This window comes from Serpula lacrymans, assembly GCF_000218685.1.
Source record: "Serpula lacrymans var. lacrymans S7.9 unplaced genomic scaffold SERLAscaffold_3, whole genome shotgun sequence".
Lineage (NCBI taxonomy): Eukaryota > Fungi > Basidiomycota > Agaricomycetes > Boletales > Serpulaceae > Serpula > Serpula lacrymans.
In genome coordinates, this window is record NW_006763292.1 from 2,099,214 (window position 1) to 2,122,052 (window position 22,839).

General features: G+C 45.6%; 9 protein-coding genes across 9 annotated transcripts; 7 read left to right on the forward strand and 2 right to left on the reverse strand.

Moving 5' to 3' along the window:
* Positions 1–182: 182 nt before the first annotated feature.
* SERLADRAFT_413410 (uncharacterized protein) lies at positions 183–3,838 on the forward strand (the record flags this gene model as incomplete). Its single annotated transcript, XM_007314694.1, has 20 exons — positions 183–377; positions 426–465; positions 514–563; positions 600–675; positions 1,031–1,115; positions 1,422–1,427; positions 1,483–1,704; positions 1,764–1,871; positions 1,992–2,101; positions 2,155–2,260; positions 2,320–2,332; positions 2,389–2,566; positions 2,630–2,640; positions 2,711–2,781; positions 2,835–3,156; positions 3,210–3,220; positions 3,277–3,285; positions 3,344–3,396; positions 3,455–3,581; positions 3,642–3,838. The coding sequence occupies 20 exons, from the start codon at positions 255–257 to the stop codon at positions 3,673–3,675; spliced, it is 1,755 nt and encodes a 584-aa protein (XP_007314756.1).
* A 480-nt stretch (positions 3,839–4,318) lies between these two features.
* On the forward strand, positions 4,319–7,008 carry SERLADRAFT_354437 (uncharacterized protein; the record flags this gene model as incomplete). The annotated part of the gene is made up of 11 exons (XM_007314695.1): positions 4,319–4,362; positions 4,416–4,477; positions 4,550–5,227; positions 5,282–5,368; positions 5,417–5,532; positions 5,729–5,764; positions 5,820–6,140; positions 6,195–6,251; positions 6,312–6,416; positions 6,473–6,737; positions 6,794–7,008. 9 exons carry the CDS (start codon positions 4,834–4,836, stop codon positions 6,931–6,933), a joined length of 1,521 nt encoding a protein of 506 aa, XP_007314757.1.
* A 571-nt stretch (positions 7,009–7,579) lies between these two features.
* Positions 7,580–9,920, forward strand: SERLADRAFT_434480 (uncharacterized protein; the record flags this gene model as incomplete). Its single annotated transcript, XM_007314696.1, has 12 exons — positions 7,580–7,639; positions 7,702–8,037; positions 8,092–8,228; positions 8,287–8,362; positions 8,422–8,447; positions 8,511–8,673; positions 8,726–8,794; positions 8,846–8,908; positions 8,963–9,112; positions 9,164–9,187; positions 9,240–9,474; positions 9,532–9,920. The coding sequence occupies 12 exons, from the start codon at positions 7,580–7,582 to the stop codon at positions 9,918–9,920; spliced, it is 1,728 nt and encodes a 575-aa protein (XP_007314758.1).
* A 440-nt stretch (positions 9,921–10,360) lies between these two features.
* On the forward strand, positions 10,361–11,539 carry SERLADRAFT_459127 (uncharacterized protein; the record flags this gene model as incomplete). Its single annotated transcript, XM_007314697.1, has 4 exons — positions 10,361–10,485; positions 10,544–11,006; positions 11,068–11,095; positions 11,144–11,539. The coding sequence occupies 3 exons, from the start codon at positions 10,790–10,792 to the stop codon at positions 11,418–11,420; spliced, it is 522 nt and encodes a 173-aa protein (XP_007314759.1).
* An 85-nt stretch (positions 11,540–11,624) lies between these two features.
* SERLADRAFT_413412 (uncharacterized protein) lies at positions 11,625–14,796 on the reverse strand (the record flags this gene model as incomplete). Its single annotated transcript, XM_007314698.1, has 8 exons — positions 11,625–12,035; positions 12,087–12,325; positions 12,375–12,552; positions 12,613–12,924; positions 12,977–13,132; positions 13,192–13,737; positions 13,779–14,361; positions 14,417–14,796. The coding sequence occupies 8 exons, from the start codon at positions 14,794–14,796 to the stop codon at positions 11,625–11,627; spliced, it is 2,805 nt and encodes a 934-aa protein (XP_007314760.1).
* Positions 14,797–15,043: 247 nt separating this feature from the next.
* SERLADRAFT_459130 (uncharacterized protein) lies at positions 15,044–16,719 on the forward strand (the record flags this gene model as incomplete). The annotated part of the gene is made up of 9 exons (XM_007314699.1): positions 15,044–15,168; positions 15,220–15,365; positions 15,422–15,529; positions 15,588–15,789; positions 15,845–15,867; positions 15,925–15,950; positions 16,008–16,166; positions 16,220–16,352; positions 16,413–16,719. 9 exons carry the CDS (start codon positions 15,092–15,094, stop codon positions 16,499–16,501), a joined length of 963 nt encoding a protein of 320 aa, XP_007314761.1.
* Positions 16,720–17,955: 1,236 nt separating this feature from the next.
* SERLADRAFT_459133 (uncharacterized protein) lies at positions 17,956–18,684 on the forward strand (the record flags this gene model as incomplete). The annotated part of the gene is made up of 5 exons (XM_007314700.1): positions 17,956–18,009; positions 18,062–18,099; positions 18,148–18,360; positions 18,429–18,559; positions 18,615–18,684. The coding sequence occupies one exon, from the start codon at positions 18,167–18,169 to the stop codon at positions 18,329–18,331; it is 165 nt and encodes a 54-aa protein (XP_007314762.1).
* Positions 18,685–19,209: 525 nt separating this feature from the next.
* On the forward strand, positions 19,210–19,742 carry SERLADRAFT_459134 (uncharacterized protein; the record flags this gene model as incomplete). The annotated part of the gene is made up of 3 exons (XM_007314701.1): positions 19,210–19,322; positions 19,377–19,531; positions 19,593–19,742. Coding segments are annotated over 3 exons (417 nt in total), but the record flags the coding sequence as incomplete, so codon positions are not given.
* Positions 19,743–20,360: 618 nt separating this feature from the next.
* Positions 20,361–22,839, reverse strand: SERLADRAFT_413415 (uncharacterized protein; the record flags this gene model as incomplete). Its single annotated transcript, XM_007314702.1, has 7 exons — positions 20,361–20,775; positions 20,833–21,361; positions 21,414–22,211; positions 22,265–22,362; positions 22,417–22,513; positions 22,569–22,626; positions 22,680–22,839. The coding sequence occupies 7 exons, from the start codon at positions 22,710–22,712 to the stop codon at positions 20,625–20,627; spliced, it is 1,764 nt and encodes a 587-aa protein (XP_007314764.1).

A 22,839-nucleotide genomic window follows, 5' to 3' on the forward strand; every position in this document is an offset into this window, starting at 1 on the left:
AAGTTCCCAGACCCTTGAGGCGATAAAATAGGTGTGATATCTGCAGCTCGGTGTTTTTCTTCCACTGGTATGGGTCCATAGAGCAACGAATACCATGACAGTTATCTAGTATCTAGCAAACGGAAATGGATTTATTATACGTGAGAATCAAACCACATTGATATGAGTAATCCACCTATCTTATCAGATCGCGCGATTTCCTTCATTACTGGCAGTATCGTCCAACTGCCTCCAGTCTATTGAAAAACCCAGACATGCCTGTGCAAATCCAAACACTCGAGCAGGCAATCCGAGCTGCCTTTCCTGTTTCTCATCTTGAGATAGAGGATCAGTCCAGCGGGTGCGGTGAAAGCTATTCGGTACTTCTGGTCAGTGTAGTAAGTTACCAAAAAGTAGTCCTTATGTTTGCATACTAATTCGGACAGGCTTTTGAAGGAAAGACAACGCTTGCAAAACACAGACTTAGTGAGTTTTTGTTGAAACATATCAATGACTGGAGTTGAATAGGTTCAGTCAATGAATTGCTGAAGAATGAAATAGCACAAATGCATGCATTCTCGCAGGTATGGAAATTTTTACTACCTGTTTTGCGTGTGCAGACTAAGCACATCGCTTACATCGCTTCCAGAAAACGTTTACACCAGCGCAATACGAAGCGTACTTGGCAAAAGCCACGTAAATAACGGAGCATAAAGTGACTGCAAGCTTAAACGGCGAGTTGGATCTGTGGGATGACGTGATGCTACTTTTTGTAGTTCGGTTTCGCCTGACAATGAGCTTCCATCCCATACTGTAAGATGTAACTCACCAAATCCATGTATAAACGATAGCGTTTCAAAGAAGTATGTTCGATCAAGGAGACTTTCCATATTTTGCTGCAACAATATGGATAGGTGCATCACAACTCCAGCTGAACTGCCTCGTTAGCGGTATATGGTAAAATTTATATCCGTCGTTGCCGCTGTGTGGAAGCCAATTTGAGTCTGCTCGTACTAGTATTTGTAGTACGCTCCGTTATCCTTGATCACAGTAAAGACAAATAAGGCTCCGGTTACCCTAGGAGATAGCATTGTAAAGACAAAGGCTTTGAAAAGTGGCGACATTCCGACAAAAAGGTAAGTGAGCTGGCCATTTGGACTAGTTGACTGTCCTGGTGAAAGCTGTTAACCACGCTCGAGTCGTGGCACGCATCGGCATCGTCCGATATTGCTTTCGTGGACACCGCCATCGTCTATACCACGGATAGCCCATCGAACACATTCTAAACGATAATCCTGACATGTTTGAGGCACCGTTTCCGCCATACGATCCTATCGATAAAGCTGGGTGAGTATGTGAGATCTGCTGCAGACCAAGACCATAACATTCTCTTCATGATGTTGTAAATTTGTAATTCTTGTGATCGACCTGAATATATGCAGTTTTTCGTGAGTGTTCTGTTAAATGATGTTTTCTTTGACTGACAATTTTGTGTGTCACTAGTTATGATACTGTAGTAAAGAGATGGCCTATCATATTGACGGGAATAATCGATCATCTCCACGGCCTCAATCATCGTCTCACGATGGAATCCCAGCGACTTGGGTCTGAAGTACCCGCATCTGCTGAGAAGATTACCTTGGATGAAAAGGTTTCTGAAGGTAAAGGAATCATAGAGAAAATCAGTCGTTTAAAATATAGGATGGCCAGGGATCACGAACTTGAGTAGGATATGTTTGAGCTTATAACTTGGCTGTGTGTGTTGACTACCTGATCTTTGTGAGACCGATCCCTCAAGATGGCGATTCGTATGTCGAGGAATACAACGCCGATCTGGCCAAATTAGCCCAGAATGGGCAGAATACGTGGTTTACTGCTCCTTGGCTATATGCAGAGTAAGTTTCCTTTGAAATATATCCCGACATTTGCAATAACTATTGATGTTGACAGATGTTATCTGTAAGTCTTACAACAAAACAGACTTCAACTCGAAGTTTGAACATATTATCAAGTTACCGTCTCTTCCGCGCTTACTTCAATGAGACCAAACACTGGCGCGGGTTCGATCCATTCTTTGCTCAGAAACAAGACATGTTTAAAAACAGCGGAGCAGCAATATATAGTAAGCAATGTTGTATTATCTGGCCATGCAAGAATAAAGACCTACTCCTCAAGAAATCGCTACTTCGATGTATGAATTGGAAAGTGAAAGAGATAAGCTCAAGTCCGACCCCAGTAAACTCGGTATACTCTTTAAAGAAATGATTCAGATGTGTCTATGGTAAGTATGACTTCGATCTTATAGTTAAAATAATAATAATAAGCTAATGAGCTGTGCAGGGGAAACGCTACTGTCAGTGGATGAATGAGTTATAGGGAGTCCCAGAATACTGATATGACATTACTTAGGATCTTTCCCTTCTCACTCATCTTTCTCCGTCTGACATAGAACACCTGCAAACCGTGGGCAAAGATGCTCAAGAAGCCAGGAAAGAGTTCATTTTAAGGGATGATCAGAATGCAGTATGGGAGCACATTAAGTCCCTAGAAGGCCAGGAGAAGAGAGTCGATTTTATCCTCGACAACGGTGAGGCCACCTACTCCGCCATATTTTGTTTTTTCTAGCTTACATGTACCTTCCAAAATGCAGCTGGTTTTGAGGTACTGTCAGCAACCTCTGTGATCGTAAAAAAAGATATGATAGCTGATGGAACAAATATCTGGTTACCAGTTATTTACAGATTTCGTTTTTGCCGACTTTTTAGTGACTTACACTCCTTATGCGTCCAAAGCTGTCTTTCAGTGCGTGTTCGTCTTTCTTATAGGACGAAATCATTCGACTTCATTGAATTTAGTCCCAAGCTGATGCCCTGGTTTGTGTCGGACGTCACTCCTGTTGACTTTTCAACGACAATCACGTCTCTTCTTTCAACGTCATTCTTCACCACCCTTCCATCTGCACCGAGCCCTACCTGTCTTTCTCATCTAGAGCGAATGGTGACACGGTGGAAGACTTATCTGAACGACGGGACATTCACTTTGAGTACGGACTTGAAAGAGACCAACCCCAAAGCCATTGCTGAATTCTGGACTGGCCCATGGCCCTATTGGAATATGAGGGAGAGGGCCGGTACTATCTACGACTGGCTGAGTGACAGCGGGCTCGTGATTTTCAAGGTTTGTGATGTTTGATATCTGTGCGCACGAATTTAACTTGATATTTTCTACAGGGTGACCTTAAGTGAGCAACTCGCACCTGCAGTATAATTAACTAATAATTTTTGGGCAAATTTTCAGCTACCGCAAGTATGTATTTTACTTATCTACAATGCACGTCGCTGAATTACGTGTTTACGTACAATAGACTTGCAGGAGACGTGAAATGGCCTGTATCGACGCCTTTCTCTATGGCGCTTGGTGCGTATCATCAATTAAAAAGGGTACATGATTGATGACATTTGGCTTCGATATAAAGGGCCATTGGCTGGATCGTTCCCCCTGCTTAGTCTGCGCACCAATAAAGCGGATGTTGCCGTTGGCATACCCCAAGAAGTGGCAGATGAACTTGATGCGAAGGGAGAGAAGTGGAGGGTCAGCGGAAGGTACATGACTATCGAATCTAACTCACACTGGTAGTGTCCGTGCTGATTCCTCGCCCCCAGATATGCGCTAGTCAGCTTCTCACCAAAGTGCTGAAGCTTGAAGAGAGATTTATGGATGAGAACGTCTTATGCGCGGTGATATACATCATAGATGTGATGTCATAAAGTAGATGGTTTTTCAGAGACTACATCAGGCTCATAGCAAACGGAACAAGTAAAAAGAAGCGTTTCATGCCGAAATTCAGTCGAGTGTGAAGAAGCCAGCTTATCTTTTGGGTTCTTTGTAAGAAGAATATTGATCTTGACCCTATTTGCCAAGCTCTGGATTTTGCAAGTGAATTTCCTTGTTGACTGCTACGGAACTAAGGGTCATTGCGACTGCGTCCAATTTGGCTTCTGGTGCACACTCACTGTTTCACCATGTGGTCAGCATTTCGTTATGCAAGATGCTGGTCAATTGTCAATTGGGCAGGCACGAGCACCAACGGTGGTGCTTCTAATACCTGGTATGGTTAAACAGAATAACCATTCTCATTATTACGTAGAGAACATGGATGTGCATCAAGCGCTCCTAATAATATTATTAGCATCATCACAAAAAGGTGAGTGCCCAATCGAATTTAGCAAAAAACTAACTTACTCTCCAAGCTTCCTTAATCGCGGAGCTTTGTTAGTTGCGGTGATAGGCTTTAATTTTCACTGGACCGTGACATGGGCGCTACGCTCTCCCAGAACTTGAAGGGTCTGCGGCTTTGTGCATACAGCGCATACGAGCTTCAAGGTGCAGTGCCTGTAATTTTTAATTTGAAGTGAAACCTGACTCTCACGTCGCAGTGTCAAAATCTTTCTGATCACATGGAGATAAGCAGATAAGCTTCCTATCTTTGGATTTGAATGTACGCCTATTTAACTTCCATCTTGGCTATTAGTATGGTTTCCGACTCGTGCATGTTGATATCACGTTTCAGTATACTTCTAGTAGGGCTCAGCTTCAAAGGTTGAACTCATGTTCATGTTTGAGCCTTCCATATCTTCCATCTGTTATGGTCAAAACGTCTACACTCCCTAGTGGTGATAAGTTATGACACCGAGCGATCAGTTCAAGAAATAACACTGCACAACTATATCAGGACCTCGGGTAAGAATGTCAAAGATATGCTAACGAATCCTTGCTGCCGTCCCCATATATACCTGTGGTTTATATGCACCACCTCATATTTCCCCAGTACATCCCCACCCACCCCAAATTGCCATGGTCTTCTCAATGTTACTCTACTTCCTTGCATACCTGAATTTCCTATCTGCTACACCACACGTCTTCGCTCACAGTGCTAGAGACAGTGCAGCCCCAACTCCCAAAAACGCTACCGTACTGATTTTGGGTGGAGGCGTCGCTGGTGTCATTGCTGCTCGCACTCTGGAACAACAAGGCATCACGGACTATATCATTGTAGAAGCTCGCCAGGAACTCGGAGGCCGGATGCAAAATTATACTTTCGGTGCCCCAGGCAAGCAATATACTGTGGAATTGGGTCCTAATTGGATTCAAGGGACCCAGGAAGGCAATGGCCCAGCGAATCCGATTCTAATTTTAGCAGAGAAACACAACCTAAGCACACAATTCAACGATTGGTATGGAAGTATTAGTACGTGAACTCAACCTTCAACCTTTTAAACATTCATTTACATGGTGAAATCAGTGACATACGACTACAATGGTTATAATGATTACCTTGATGTGTTCAATGATGCCGTTGATGCATATACAAATACAACAATTGTGGCTGGTACTCACATTTACTCCTCGTAATATGCGTTTGCTCATAAGTAAATAGGTGAACGCGTCGATCAACAACTTGTTGACACGAATTTGTTGACTGGATATGGTATTATTGGCGCAAGTTCAAAAACACCACAGGAAGCAGCTAGTATATATTATCAGGCTGATTGGGTTGGTTTTTTCGATTTCTCTCAGCATAGCTCTTGTTCTAATAGCGTGTGTTCTAGGAATGTAGGTTCAAATCTATGCTGGTTGGTATGGTCGGATAACACATATACTTGAACCTTTTTGCAGATGCTCAGGTGTGTGACTCGGAACATGATGGAGTCCGTAAATGTTGAGCATTTTTCTGATGTCTATTTTCAAGACACCTGAGCAGACCTCATGGATTGCATCATCTTGGGTACGAATAATCCTAAGTTACTTCTTGATTCCTATAGCTAATCCGGCATTTGTAGGGTAATAACTTTACTTACAACACCGACGTAGGAGGATTCTCAGACTCGAACCTTATGTGCATCGACCAGCGTGGTTTCAAGACCATCATTCAAGAGGAGGCACAGGAGTTTCTAAAACCAGAACAACTTCTTCTGAACTCGACCGTCGACAAGATCACGTACAGCGAGGATGGTGTGACAGTGTCATTGACTAATGGAAGGTCACTAAGTGCCGATTATGCACTGTGCACCTTCAGTGTGGGGGTGTTACAATACGGTGACGTTGCCTTTGAACCTACTTTGCCGAGTTGGAAGGTGGAAGCCATTCAAAGTATGGTTATGGTAAGCATTCACCTATGCATTAACTAACACTCGTACTGACGACGTCTCCTATAGGCAACTTATACCAAGATTTTCTTTCAATTTCCCGAGGACTTTTGGTTCAGCACTGAGGTGAATCTCATTCCAAATGCGTTGATATCAATCAAACACCCACTGTTTCCCTGATTTTAGATGGCCCTCTATGCTGATAAGCAGCGTGGTCGGTATCCAGTCTGGCAAAGTATGGACCACGTTGGTTTTTTCCCCGGTTCTGGCATAGTTTTCGTGACGGTGACGGTAGGGTATCATTTGTGTCCACGAGAGACATTGATGTTTGAAACGCGAATTTTTAGGGGGATTTTGCTATTAGAACAGAAGCATTATCTGACAATCTAGTCCAAGATGAGGTCATGGGTGTTCTTCGTGCGATGTACCCGAATACCACTATTCCTGATCCACTGGCTTTTTACTTTCCCCGCTGGCACAGCAATCCCCTGTTCAGAGGGTCGTATTCAAACTGGCCAGCATCATTTTTCAATGGCCATTCTCAAAATCTCAGAGCAACTGTGTCGGAAAGACTGTGGTTTGCGGGTGAGGCAACTAGCCTGAAATACTTTGGTAATTTGATTCTTGCTCTTTGAAGCAAGTAGTGTTTGACATACTGTCGTTTCTAGGCTTCTTGCACGGGGCTTATTTCGAAGGGTTAGATGTTGCTCAACAAATGGCAATATGTATACAAGAAGGGGGTTGTGTGGGAATACAGCATGTGGAAAACGTGATGAACGCCGAGCCCTACACGATCACTACTACATAATCAAAGCCGTGCTCTTTGAGATCTGTCATGTCAAGTTTCTTGTGTCTCCGCCAATCAATCCCTTTTTCTCTCATCGAAACTGTCAGTCATATGCATGGCCATGATTCTTACATAGATTCCGATTTCACTTCAACTTGAATAGGCTGTACATGATGCTGTAGTGCATTTCGCTATGGTGTCGCGGCACTGAACTGTACTGAGCTTGTTCCGCAAATGGCAAGTGTCATTAGGTCAGCGCTAACTTAGAACCCTAGTAAGTCTCATGCTTCGTTGTTTGCTACCATCAGACTGAAGTTTGCCTCCTCGAATCATTGATACCCGACGTCAACGTCTCCACTACGAAAGCATCTGCAGGGTCTCCGAATTAAGGCAATCACGAGATGTTTCATTTCATCAAGGTAAAAACAGCACCACAGCATGTATGAATATATACCGACGAGCGCGCATGCCATAGTATTACTCGTCTTCCAACATCAGGTAACCTGGCGTTACTTGAATCACTGGCGTCTACTCCCCTTTCTTCCTCCTTCCCTCAACTGGCTTGAGTCTTTTAGTTCCTTTTTTTTTACGACTGTTTGAGATTACTTGCTTGCATTTCGCATTTCACATTTGCTCCTAATCCGATTCCTATTTCACTCTTACTCCAATGGTGTTCCTCGGTAGACGAAGCCTGACCAAAGCTGCAATCGCGAGAACCAAATTATCTGTATGATGTCGTCTTATTTGCACTGATATAGCTCCCTGATCGTAGTGCTCTTCTACCGATAGTACAAGAGGATAACGCTAACCCGCTTTACTCTCGGATTTTTCCTTATTGCATTAGCCAACTGCATCGTCCAAACTGCAATCCAGTCTACTACGTTAATAGTGGGTTCGCAGGGTGCTGCCCTAGTGTCTGCTATCCTTGATCTGGTACCTGTCGAGAGGGGTTTCACGACCATACATGCTGGCACCTTACAAATCTGCGACAACATCCCTGGGCAAGCTAACACTACGTGTAGTACCCTATCTGAAGCAGTCTCTCATGATCGCGATTCGGAGCAGAATGATACACAGCTTGATCTGGTTCAACGTGAAGTAAACAGATTCAATTATCTTAGACCAGTGAGTGTATCCCACTGGTATGATACATACCTCCCACTCACAATATACTATCAGCGTGGCTTCTCCATGCAGCCAATAGAAAACAGTTCAGGGCAAGTGCAAGGAGTGAACGTGACTGATCCAGAATTCAAGTTATCCACTGTCACTCTTTCGTTGAAGTGTGTTCAATCATTGCCCTGGCTAGAAACATTGTAAGTCCTCATTCCAGAACGAAGCTCACGATATCCACTCTAATAAAATTTGGTGCAGCCTTGCGGACATGGAAGGTGAAGATATAGTCGTTATTGTCTTCCAATCGTGGCTGTTCTTTTTGTCGACTGCTGCGGTACGCTTCCCTTTAATTTGGCTTTTTGTTGTTGTTGTTGTAATGAATGACTGTACTAGATTATCACCGAATCAATACCACACCTGTGAGTTCCCCTATGAACAGCGGGCCAGTTTAACTGATTGCAAATTTTGGACGTCATCTTTAGAATCGCTGTGCTTGTCAGTCATGTCCTGAATACCGCTTGGGCAGGTTACAAGGTCTACGACAGTATCAACACACAAGCTATATATGAAAGCGTCATTATGGGAGGCGCGTGCAATAATACCAATGTTATGGGAAACTGGTGGGAAACCAGAGTTAAGAATGCTGTACTTGTTCATTTGTTTCGTGGTTTTATTGCTCTTAATATTTCTTGAATAGATTCCTATCATCATAATCAATGTCATTTTCCTGATCTGTGTTGCTTATCTTGTTTTCAAACTATCAAAGGTGGATTTTCTCTGTTTGATAGTGACCTTCTGACTTTGACATTCTTGAAAGGCTTATAGTCAACAGGTGTTCGGTAGCGTTGGTGCATCTTCACATATTAATGGACTTTACAAGGTGCCATTTTCATTTAACAAGTCAACTTGTTGCATGTATACTCACACCTATAAGCTGGCCCTCTGGCTTTACGCATGCTTGCACCTTGCGTCCTTTTTTACAGCAGCATCTTCTGCCCTCTGGTTGAACAGGGTGCGAACTGGGTTTGTACCCACGTCGTTCAATGGCAAGATCTATGAAATTACCTTCATAGTTGCCATTGTAGTAAGCAATTTCATATGATTATTCCCCAACTTCGGACTGAGAGTTACGCAGTTACTATTCCCATGGTTTATTATGGTTAGTTTTCTGTCCTACCAAGCCCTATAAGCTGAACCTCATTTCTTTCCAGGGCGTGGTTTCGGTCCGTCGGGAACATCGTCCAATGTTTTTCGTGTTTTCTTTGTTTGGTATCGCCCTTATTGTAATCTATAGCGGGCTTTTTGGGAGTGCGCTGTTCCGTTTCGAGTATACAAACTGGGCATTCTTCGCCGCAACGACTACTACATCCTATGTGCTCTTGATTGTCTCGTGCGCCCTTGCATTGGCCTGCAGATTACAGTTTGGAAAGGGTTTGGCACACTTTTGTTAGTAGCATCAGCTGTTTCATTCGTTGTCATGTTCACTGACTGCACCGCCTGTAGTATGGGTTGAGCGGATGCTGGAGAACAGTGGTTTTACTCCGGCCGCTTTCACCACGGATCCCGACCATAATCCCACTCGGTTCTCTGTGATATTAGATGAGAAACCCACCATTTCACCGTACGCCTCAGAGTATTCTGTGGATTCGAAGGGGGGACAGAACTTGCAAACAAAGCCATCTCTCGTTCCATTTTCGGGCACGACCGGCGGTTCCGCCGCCGTCTCATGCACTCCACCACCTTTTATGGAGGCTACAGCGAAGGAAGCTGAGATAGCTGGGAGGTCCAAAAGTTTCGCAGAACGACTTGGCAGTCGTCTTCCTCACATTCTACCTCTCATAAGGTCCGTTTCACCAATGAGTGACATCTCTACTCCACACAGCAATGTGTAAGACCCTTCTATATTCGCTGGCTATGACATGCTGGACGTGGTTTCTGCTGTGAGTGTAGTTATCATCATCGTAAATCATAATACCTGTTGTAGGATTTGATGGTGGTGTTACGCCAGGCTCGTAAGGACGTTGATTCCATATGGTTGTTGCTGTTCATTGTTGCGGACAGTTAGGACGTATTACGTGCTTGCACAGCAAATGTCTCATGAGCTATCGCCACAAATTTGTAAAGTAGGCATGAGGCGATACTGTTCGACTGCTATGATCATATTGCTGGATTCCTAGATGTCGATGTGATGAGCAACCATATCCATGCCGAGTCATGTATTGTGCACATCAAGTCATATTTACAATACCTGGGATTGAAACATGGCCAGATATATATGCAATGAAAACAAGAAGAAAAAGTGTATGGTAAGATCGGACCGGGCCGGGTTCTTGGCGAGGACCGGAATGATACTAGATACCACTCCGAGCTGAAGTCAAGTTATTGTATGGACTGAATAGCACTAGCATACCGGAATTTTCTCGTCAAGGGCCACTGGAAGTGACAGCTGATACACAGGTACAATGCTTTTGTGCTTTCCCTGTACAATATATACTGATTCTGCATCAAATATCAGCTCCAAGTTGACATCGGGGGCGGCACCTTATCGCACTACCAAGGTCATACACCAGTATTGGATCTATACAGCACATTGTCAAGGCAAGTTTCCTATAAATACGCGTAATTCAAGAAGAGAACAAGGGCGGCCAAGCTATAAAACGTTGACCTTCCTCGTCCTGTAGCTACAAACTAATTGAAGCCACTCACCTTAACCGCAATAACTCACGCATTCCCTCTGAATCGCGGATAATACTACCCTAAAATGGCGACAAAAAGCGTTGGTATCGCGTTCAATACCTTGAGACTTGCTACGCGTCATGCCTCCAAGTCCAAGTTCGAGTCCGGCTATTTTCGCTCACACTTTCCGCGACGTAACATCACTACATCTGCGATGGCGGAACGTAGCTTACCCACTGAAGCGAAAGCCGTTGAAGAGACTCAGGACGTCAATACAATGGACAAGTTGTTAAGAGTAGTCAGTAAGTGGGCCATTATCTAGTTTGGCTTTTGTTTCGGGCTGAATTCGTACTAACTTTCCAGGGGAAATGGCTAATCCTGCTTATCACAAGTAGGTCATTTTACCTTGGACATTCGCTCCGATACTAACACAGACTAGCATTATGCCTCTGAGAAAGCCAATGCTATGGTCTGAAGCCCTGCTGAATGCTACTTCCTCCCCTGAAACATCTGAAGGCCCGACACCTGCCATCCCAGCCTCCTCGGACTCTTTACCTCCACGAAAGATGCATGATTCATACACCCAATTTACTCTTCCTTTCGCGTCTTCTCCTGAACTTCTCGAACAGTATACGAATGCGTCTGGAGGTTTACGTACTGGCATGCTCATGGAACACCTTGACTCATTAGCTGGATCTATCTCATACTGTACGTAGTTGTATGCAAGCAACGTCACAGGTCACAGGGGGTCGGTTGCGTTGCCTAATGTACTAGTCGGTCACCGGTCACAGGGGGCTCGTTGCTATCAACTTTTCAGTCACACTAGGCTGAGGTCAAAATTGTAAAAATCGCAAAAAATCACAAAAAATCGCAAAAAAAATCGCGCAAACAGCAAAAATTTGATTCTAGAGCCCCTAAGTCTAAGGTAGAGTGCTTATGCGAGTACCATCCACATTCCAAGCCCAAATATCATCCCCCTCAGCCAACCCCCGCAAGAAACCACCATCATGGACCGCAGTGTGCTCGGAAGATGCAATACCATGGCCCGCTGCTGAGAAGGGCATGCAACCCAACCCGTTTCCGAGTGCCTCCTGAATAACTGAACCAATCGGGACTTCGGAATCATCCATGTCGGCACCTTCGTTGTTGAAGTCATCTTCGGTGTTGACATGTTCGGAGTCAATGCCATAAACATCGCCAATCTTTGCATCAATCTCGGCTTTGAATGTGGGGTGGTCTTGAAGGTACTTCCGCAAGGCCGCCTTTGTGTCTCGGTGCTGTATGACCTCAGGAGAGAGGCACCACTGTTTTACTTGGCATTTTGACCAAGCCTAAATAAAGTCGTCAGGATGGTATGATACTGATAATGAAATGGAGCTTACCTTGCGAACAAGCTCTGGGCCCTTACCCTGCTTGAACATGTCATAAACATGGACAGCAGGAGCAACTGTGGCATCCCGAAGAACGGGTAGGGAGTGAGTGAATCGGACAGCTTCAGGTTTTAGACCACCGGCTAGCTGTTGACGGTGTGATTCAACTAAAAAGTTGAGAGACTCTTGTTTCAGAGCATGCTTTGTCACGCGCTGCAGTCCGACATCAGCAGGTTGATAGATGCCAGTGCCTAAACAGGATTAGCAATCTAACACAACCCGGTAGAGAATGAGGCTCACAGTTGGCAGGTACATAGATAACAAAGACATTCGGATGGTGGTGGCGGCAGTAGTTCCGAAATTCTTCCCCCGTGTGCACAGGATAGCAGTCAATGAATAAGATTGACTTTTGATCCTCGGGAAGTTCTTCATCGCGGATGATCTTGTTTACATATGGAATGTACACGCACTCCATCCACTACCACAACAAATGATTAGCTGATGTGTTTGAAATTACAGCAAGTCATTAATGACATACCTCGACCATGGTCTTGAAGGTGCTGAAGTGGCTCGTCTTCTTAGGGCTATTGGCAAATGTAAAATGAAAGCCTCTGTCGAGTGCTTCTTCCATACCCTTCGCATTGCCAGTAGGGCAGCTCTTTACTGATGCCCCACTCCACACTTGCTGGAAAGGTAATAGATCGCCAGCACATGAGCTAGCCACCACAAGTGTGTAGGCCCGCTTCTCATCTTTCGAAGCGATGTTGACTTGCTTCGCACCCCTGTCATTAAAAGTGACATTGTTACCCGGAACCAGGTAAACACCTGTTTGATCCATATTGATAAGAAGCTGAAATAATTACATCAGATAACCTCGAAAAAGCAATCATAGAGGGACTTACACTTAATGGAATGTCATACCAATTAGCGAGATGTACAATACGGAAAAATGCCGCCTCGCATAGATCATCGGCATTATCGGGGATATGAGCAGCAGCTCGAGTGCCCTTTCTGACTGACCAGTCAAGTGTACTTTCGAGAAAGTCCCTGACATATGACTGCCAACGCAAACATCAGCTTGAATTAATTTTACTCACTGAAGAGCTGTATAACTGACCTCAGAGCAGAAGAAATCCCCACGATCGAGAAGTTCAGGTTGTCTCTCCTTGATCACCGCTATAAGTATTGATCGCGCAACAAGAATATTAACCGGAACACCGGAAAGTCGAAGGTCCTTAAGCTGGGATGTCACCTCCTCGACAATCTCCCGATGCGGCGAGAGAATCCCAACGCGGCCAGTACGGGCAAGGACACTGCGACGTGCAACATTCTCGACTGTCTTCTTCGACCACTTCTTTCCCTTCTTGGAAATCCACTTAAAAACGGTTCCCCGATGGAGCTTTGCAAAAAGGCTCGGGTGGTCTTTCTGCAGCGTGCTAACAATGAATGTAGGTGACCAGGCGACTCGAGAGGCGACATTGTTGATGTGAACCCAAAGGTATGGATGATACCAGTTTGTGCGCGAGTGCCGATTCTGAATTGTGCCCTTCAACTTCACATTACGACCCTTCTTCCATATCTTGCCAGGCCTTGACAGTTCAGCAAGATCAGAGAGATCGGGGACACCAGCAGCCGGGGTTTCATGGCCGAGAACCATCTGTAACTGTGAGTACAAAAGTCGAAATGTGTTTGGCAGGGACTGACCTTTTTCATGATTTTCCCCGCTGAGTTCCTCTTACCACTCCGTATCTCTTTCGCTTTCTTGCTGAATCGGCTTTTCCTCTTCCTCTCTCGTGCACCCTCGCGCTTCTGGGTCTCTCTCAGATTCCGGACCATGGCTTCTCTAACTCGCTCATCCTCTGCCTCCTGTCTCGTCTCTGCCATCTCTCTCCTATTCTGTTCATCAGCCTCAGCCTTGCTCAGCTTCTTGAACCCAGAAAATGCGAAAAGGGTGGACTGTCTCTTCCGCACTGGCTTGGGCAATTCACCATCATCAACATCATCTCCATCATGTTCATCATCGCTGTCATCCAGTGCAACCAGCCTCGGCATCTTGGGCTTGGCAGTTTCTCTCGCGCGCAGAGGCTCGGAATGGACGCGAGGGGCCGTTGTCTCGGTGTCGGATGATGTGTCTGTGTCGTCGACGATGGTGATGGGTGTTACAGCTGTCCCTTTGACAGGCAACCTATCTCGTGCCTTCCGCGTTGGCCCTCTCTTCTTTAGCGCGGTTTTGATGGCAGGCTGTGCTGCTGACCCTTCATCCGATGATGAAAAGGCCATCTTTCTCCTGAGATATGTTGTTTAACTTTCGGGTGACTGTTTGCTGACAATGGCCAACTCACTTTGATGTCTGCTTTACATTCTTAGCCCCGGACACCATAGCTGCGGCAATCAACCTCTCGACCCAATTCATTATCAACTCGGCATCCCCTGGAGCCTCTCGCATCCCGTCTTGCAGCATCTTCAACAGTGTATCCAGGCTCTTCCCACGCTCAGTGATCTTCAGTGGTTCACCTCGGAGACTGTGGGCCTGGAAGCAAATTTCCAGGTTGTGATTGAGAGCATACCAGTGGCCATTTTCTTCAAGTTCCTCGCCGTCCAAGCCAAATCTGTACCGAGAGCTAGCGGGGTTCAGAGGGAGATCATCAGGTAAGCTTTTGAACAGTTTTGAGAGGTATTTTATGCGTGAAATGTTGTCAGAAGTATTACTTTTCAGCTCCATAGTGTCAGTGAAGTTGTTGTAGCAGTGCAAACGAGTCAAAATTCATTGTAAATTGGTATAAATTTCCTGGTACCTTAGCGGAGTTAAAGGCCACGAGGCTGGTTCATTGACCGATGCGAGCCCTTACCGACCGATGCAAGGCCTTTACCAGCCGTTACCGACTGTTCTCGGCCTCGGCGTTGCCAATCTCAGAAGTGTCACAGGTCACATTGACCTCGTTGCTAACTCTGGGGCAAACTCGGAGGTCACACCCTGGCGGCCGTTGCTTGCATACAACTACGTACAGTATAAACATATGCTTGGGCCTGGAGTTGAGACGCTGGGTCGTATCCAAGAAAGAGGGTTCTACATCGTGACTGCATCGGTAGATAGGTAAACTTCTAATCTCAATATGTCACAACATGGCTCACTTACCGATTTCAGACTCGACATGTTGGCACCGCTTCACCCAGTTCGCGACCTTCGCCTAAGTGGCCAGGTTATATATACTGGGAAGAGTTCGATGGAAGTTGCGGTCAAGATGGAAGCTCTCGGGGCTGATATGACGGATGAAAGGACTTTGTTGCTCGGTTGGTACACTTTATAGAGAATCAATGGAATGATTTAGCTAAGTTGGACGATTTAGGTCGGTTCTCAATGGTTTGCAGAGACGCTCAAACACATCGAGCTAGACCAGTCAATCCACTGTCAATAACCACTACAGAGGAACGTAGCCTATATAACATGGGTGAAAGTTCGTGAACCACAGACATGGTTTGATTTTTCGTCACTTAACTTTCTGTCTACTGTAGGTTCAAAAAAGAGGAGAGCGTCGCTCGCTTTACGTTCACTTGACCGTGTGCCCCCAAGCTCGACCGAGGCCAAGCAGTTGCATGACTGCTACCTGCAGTACGGACAGAGTAACGGCAATCATATCCAGCATCAAGAAGAGAAGGTGTGGATGGGGGATACGAAACTAGAAAAGACAATGCTTATGTTCCCGCAAGAACGCAAGTACGTATTGATTTGACCTACAAGGACCGCTACTTATAATGGGCATCTTCGACAGCGTACATCAGAAGGTTTTTGGAGGTGATTTCACCTGCTCAAACCCTCCTGAGATTTTACTTACCACTGGCAATGATATAGGCTACTTAATGCGCCTGGCTTACGAAGTAAAAATTACTTTTTTAACTCCAAGGCCTTCATTATTGACTCTTACTGACTTCCAGCTTGGTTTCGCTAATGCCTCACTCTTCACTCGATCCCATGTTCGTTTTCTGTCGTTGGATGGGATATCGTTTGCAAGACCCGTCCCAATAGGTTCAATACTTCGCTTGAGATCACTTGTGCTACACTCTGATACAAGTGGCGACGCCCCACCAGCAGTAGTAAGTTGAATAAATAAATCTCATACCAACCATGTGCTGAAACTTCTCTTCAGCATGTTGCAGTGCTGGCAAACGTGGTGGACGTCGGCACAGGACAAGAGCAGACCACTAATGAATTCCGCTTCACGTGGTGTAGAGACGATGGGAAACCGACGTCGAGAAAGATTGTTCCCAAAACCTATAGAGGTGAGCATCTTGGTGGATGATCAACTGTGCATTACTGATGTGAGGCGATTGCATATTCAGAGGCCATGCTGTGGCTAGAAGGCAAGAGAGCTCTAGAAATGGGCGCTCAGATTAGAGGGCAGAGGGAATCCGATCCAAAGAGGTTGTAAAACTGGAATAATATTTCTTAAATCCCAGAACGTTGGACGAACCTGGTATTTCCACATCTTTGCTATGCTACATCTCTAGAAGAGAAGTTGCCTCGTCTACATAAGCTATTAGAATAACTAAGTATGATAGTACCAAATTTGAAGTATAAGCTCTTAATCTCGGACAAATGCGATCATAACGCGTAGTTACAAGCATCAGGTTGTCCGCGTTCTTTTTGAAAGTGCCATAAGTTATGAATATCATGACCGTGACGTATCAATGGATTGGCGCCAGACAGTCAAGCAAGTTGCCAACGTTGGCTTATCACTTGGTCGAGGATAGCTAGCGAAACTCCCCTACAGGCAAACAGCTGTCTCGGCGGTCGATATGCCTCTCAAATTCATTCGCGCAAAAGTCGCCATTGCAGACCCTCTCCAAGCCGCTGTCGCTACTACTACACTCACCAAAAATTTGTTATCAACCCTGCAGTTCCCACCCGCGACTGCAGCATGTACAATACTTCTTGTCATCCTTGAAACGATACAAGTGAGTTTAACCATCGTCGAGAGAGGATATCAACTGTGACACACCACCATGGACACACAGAGCATTCAAGTCAACAGGCAAGGATGCGATAACCTTGCCCGGCGTGCCGCCAAAATTCTCATCGACATAAATGAGCAGATGCAAGGAAGGTGGGAAGACGCTCCCAAGCTGCTAGTTCAGAATTTGCGCAGGTTTGAAGAGTACGCGGCATATACTTCCATGGATTCAAGTTATCGCGCCTTAACTTACAACCATTGACCTTAGGACACTCAATTCCATACAGCAGTTCATGAGAAGGCTGGCAGATTTGAAATGGAGCGACCGTTTCCTTCGAAAAAGCGCGATAGAAGACGCTCTTGCTGAATATGCAGCCATGTTGGACGATGCAGCGCGATCTTTTCAGGTTCTAACATCGTTTCCCTTCAAACTGTCTCTTGAACTAATTCTAATGTGTGATCTGCTCTTAGATTGCCACTCTCATTGATATCCAGTATGCTGTCAGTTCATTGCGTCCCGCTGCCAACATCGCAGTCCAAAAAAATGAGAACTTGATAGTTGTAGCTGAGCCATCCGTCCCACCTCCATACGACCCGCCAACGTGCACAAATAATTGCAGTGACGAAGTCATTCAGCTTGAAACTCCTGCGGTGTCTGAGGCATCAACCGCGAAATTAGTAACAGACTTGTCCACCTCCCACGATGCGTCCGAGGATAGCAAACTGCGCGATCATTATCTGCCTGAGGAACTCTGCTCATTGGAGCTTGATGACCGTGGGGTAAACTCTATCTGCTACTGGTGGGCATCAGCTACATGATTACCTGATTATACTTCTAGTTCCGTCGATATCATCAATCTGATATCATATTGCGAGGACGTTCGCGTCTGAAAGAAGGCTGGTGGGCTGATGCGATGGAAGTTCAAGTGCGCGATCAACCAGCCCTTATCAAACGATACGATGGTAAAAATAAACAAGGGTACAAAGTAAGGTGTATCAAACATACTTAACAAGACGCAATATCTGATAGGTTCCAAGCAATGGATCAGGGATGTCAAGCTACTCCAAAATCTCTAGTCAGTATATTTCAGCTTCACTTCTCAATAAAGTTTGAACTTCTTCAGTCACCCTAACCTTCCACAGATGCTGGGTTTCTCGGAAGAGGAATCATTGACCCCGTTCGTGCTACTATCCAATGGTCAGCTTATCACTCTGCCTTCTTGTTGTCGTCCTTATGTCTTCATTCGAAAGTTCAAACGCAGACACCTCAAGCCCTTGTGCGGGATGCTCTGCGTTCTGCTAACCTAGCTACGTGTGCGGAGCTAATGTTACGCTTTGTAAGAGAGATAAACGTTTCATCATTTCAAAGGATGTGTAGCTGACTATCGTGCGTATACTCCTATAGTACCGCGATCTCTCGGTCGGTCTCATTCCCTTTGTCACCCTTGCCTGAACAAACTTGTATCCAAGGACACAGCAATGTATGTTCAGAGACAGCTTAATTTAGACGATAGCAAGCTTCAGGACTTCTTTGAGGTATGTCGAACTACAACATCGACTGCTGTTCCCTTTATAAATTTCCGGACACCAGAGCGCGACGTTTAGAGTTGATCGCTATAAGACCCTGGTAGTAGGCCTACCTCCACCTACGGAGGGCACGTGGTATTCTAGTCGAAATTATGGCCTTGCACATAGTTTGTTCAATGCTTGTCTAGCGGTATTGATTTCTTGACTTTGTGCTTGAATGGAAGGTTAATCTCCACACACTCAGATGTTACCAAACAATGGCCGCGTCACTTACCATTATGACCGAGGCGACGAAGAAGGTGAACATGACTCTCTGTTCCTTGGTTTCGTGTTATAAATGGGTTACTCCAGTAACAGATGAGATGCAGAAGAAAATAAACCACCTAGTTACTCTTGCACGAAGTCTGCTTCCACGCGACCGCGACCCTCCCGCTTTATCCTCAAAATTGCAAGCTCTCATAGAAGATAGCGACTATGATACCCCATCTTTGACGCTCCGCCAAGTTCGAGATCTTAGCTTTGCTGCTAACGGACACGATCACACTTGGTTTGAGAGATCGGTTCCAGCTCACAAATTCAATGTCGGTGACGTGGGTTATATACCGCACGGGAAGGATTTCAAATCCTTTGTTCATCTGCGAAATGTCATCCAAGACGGGATGAGTTCGCTGACCACGTCTTCATCAGCGTCGGGCCAACAGTGGTGTTGGGAACAAGTTCCTATGAGGCGAGAGCCAATCGAGCATTATGATTTACCTGGGAATGTTGCAGGGTAAATGTTCGACTATCTTGCTGAAGGACCAGTGATGCTAACTCTCTAATATAGATGGCCGGTAGCTGTTCCTCCTCACAAACAGATCGACGTCATGGTCATACACGAGGCCGTCGTCTCATCCGTGAAAGATGCCTGGCGGTTTTTGCTTCAAAACGGGAAGGCTCTTGCTGAAGAAGGCGAGATTATGCCAGAGGAACTAATCCTAGGTCCGTGTAATGCTAGATATTTGTCATAGGGTTGATTCTCATCTTCGATAACCGCGCTCAGTTACCCGTGCGGGAACTCATCAAGATTTCTACGTGAAAGATTTCCGATTCAAACCATTTGGAGTACACCAACATGGATTTCATCCTCATCAGGCAAACTCTTTCCATCACCAACAGATGCAGGGATTTCAACAACCATCCTATGCGTTTGGTTCCAGACAACTACATATGCCAACTAAACCAATGATACCTGCTATATTCTATCTTTTCACATCACTAAATCCCTCGCACGAACCTTACTGGTCACCTTCTCCGGTCTGTGTGCCTAAGGATGCACCTCGGCCATCATTAGGTGGGAACCATACCTACAAGATTGGTTGGTTAGTGCAAAAACACATTGATTCAGTTATCAGGGTGGCTGATTCTTTTTGTAGGAACACGGGCTTCCTTCACTACGTACAGTTACATGCAGAGGACTTTACAGATTGAACTCGTCTCATCTTAAAAATATCCCGCCTGAAACTGATTTTTCCTTTCTTTCTCTACACTCCCCTTATTTAGTACATTAGTCCCTACGTTAGACCGCTTGAGGTCTCGCTTGTAGGTACATGGTAATTTTACTGTACTAATGTACACTCCTGTCTTTTCCTTATTCCTGCGCTGCCCGGAGCACTAACAACTGGCACAACGAGTGTGCATCGCGACATGCCTATCACCGTTGTGACCGATTTCGAGACAACTAAGGTGAGTGAATGTGATGTTCGGCTGATGAAACCGATGTTTGGAGATACTTTACCATGACTATGAGATAGTTAGGCCACAGCATCTATTTTCGAAAAGCTGACTATGCCATTGTGCATTACGGTGAGGTTACAGAATTAAAGTAGAGTATAAGGATGAAAATCATAACGCGATGCGTGATCAGAGCACATGAATATAACTCTGGTCCATATGATGGACCCAAGTGTCCTTGTACTGGAACGTTAAATAAAGGGTACTACAACAAGAAAGTCCTTCCAGCAGATCCAAACTTATTCATCAAGGATTCATAACATCGTAAGGATATCTCCACAATGGATTTGCAGAGACAACTCTAACGGGGAAAAGCAACGGGGGAAGAAGTTTTCGCATTATGCTTGGCTTTCGACAGAGGTGAGACGCTGTAGAGGGAATGGTGAACGCCAGGTCTCAAATGTCGAGTACCACAGTCCCGAGGTGCGATCTCACCACACTTAACATGGGTCCTAAAGCATCAATCCCGGTCAGCATTCCGGCGGGAGCACGTATATATATATCCTTACCTTAACCCACAGTCATCACATTCGAGAACAGGCTTCCAGCCAATCCTTTTGGTGCAGACGTCGCATTTCTGAACCAGAAGACCGCTAGAGAAGAACAAGTCGAGGGGATTCCAACCGCCTTCAGCATTGCGCGCAGGCGACGTATTGCCACTTGTACGCTTAGTGCCTGGCTTGAGGAGTGTGAAACGATGCACAAGAGGCAGAGAGCGTATAGATGAATTGCCCTCCGTGGCGGCAGCAATCGATGCTAGCACAGAAGAGTGAGCGGTGTGGTATGTTTGCACAGATAGTCTCGAATCAGTGGTGGCCGTAGGCATACTGTCCTCCGTAGATATGAGGCCAGGAGTCACAGGGCATGCAGCTCCGTTTAGGTCTGGTGAAGGCCGGACGGTAAGGATGGAGGACAGTGACGGAGGCATGGTGATGGTGGGGTCGGGCGAATGTCCACCGTTCATGCTTACGCTGTAATCAGAGTATGTACTCGACGTGCTATCTAATAAGGGCTTGCTACTACCATTATCACTATGTCCTGAAGGTTACGTTAAGAAACCGATTCCACCAGAGTATGGTATTAAACTTACCGTTGGTGGCCTCACTCCAATCGCTGTTCAAGTGCAAGCTAGCATCAATTCCGGAAATCGCTTCCGCCAACTCGTCATCGCTGCTTTCCTCTCCACTAGAGAGAGCTGCGAGGGTCTCTTCCACGTGGGTCGAAGCCCTGATGCCTTTCCCTATGCCCATTCCAAAGCTCGGTATCCGCGGAGCACCCGGACGCTTTCCGCCTGTTATGAATTTGATACTTCCAACATGGAGATCGTCTGCCTCTGGACGCAAAAGAACTTCGGCTTCAATCACGCGCAAGCGATCGAGTATGACACGGGTGGTTGGGCGCGCAGCAGGGTCCTCTGATAGACAGTCTATGCAAAGATCAAGAAACGCTGGTGGGCATCCTGGACTAGCCAAATTGTGTATTTCGTCCTTGTCCAGTCCGAATGACGGTGGAGAGCGCTTGAAATGATTGTCGTCGGCAAGCCTGCGAGCAGCGATCTCACAAAAGATGATTCCAAGAGAAAATATATCAGTGGGAAGGTCGAATTCGTCACCAAGAAGAATTTCAGGAGACATATAAGAGTCGGTTCCACAAAAAGTGAGCCTTTTGCTTTCTTCTTCGTTACGTGCGGCGATACGCGCAAATCCAAAATCTGTGATTTTTAGCCGTCCGTTCGACGTAACAAGAAGGTTCTCTCCTTTGATATCACGGTGGATACATTTGCGGGCATGGAGATAGGCAAGTGCACGGGCGATATCAGTAGCGAAGGACAACCGAAGCCTCCAGGGAAAAGGCTTGTTTTTGTCATGAATATACATCCGCAGATTACCTGAGGATGGAGAAGAGGTTAAAGACGGTAGCACAGTCAAAATCTCGGATTACCATTCTCGATATATTCTGAGACAATGAAGATACGATTGTCTGGAGGTGGTGCACGCGAAAGACCTAGATATAGGACGACATTGGGATGACGAGCTTCTCTATCATTGATTCACTTCAGTAGAGATTTGATTCCTTAGAGAAAAGCGGCTCACTTCATGAGTCTCCATTCTCTCTCGAAATACTTTGCAACGTCATAGCTGCTCGAAGGAAGAACCTCTTTGATCGCTACATCGATGCCGAGGTATGAGCCTAGGATGAAGATCAGATTGACTTCCAATCGTGATGATCCGGTGAGTTAACACACCTTTGTAGACGTTTCCAAATGATCCTGAGCCCAGTTTCTTCCAATCACCCTTTATATCCTGTACAACGAACGTAAATGGTGATAAATACGCAAGTGTAGTGTTATACGGACCTCAAATGGAATAACATCGAATGCATCTGACATATCTCTTGGTTCAAAGATATCTTCGAGCTGTCCAGGGACTTATTATCGGTATTCCAGTGAGCAAAGATGTGTTTGGGATGTCAGAAGTGCAGAGGCAAGACTCAGACCTCTGCAACCCAGCCTGACC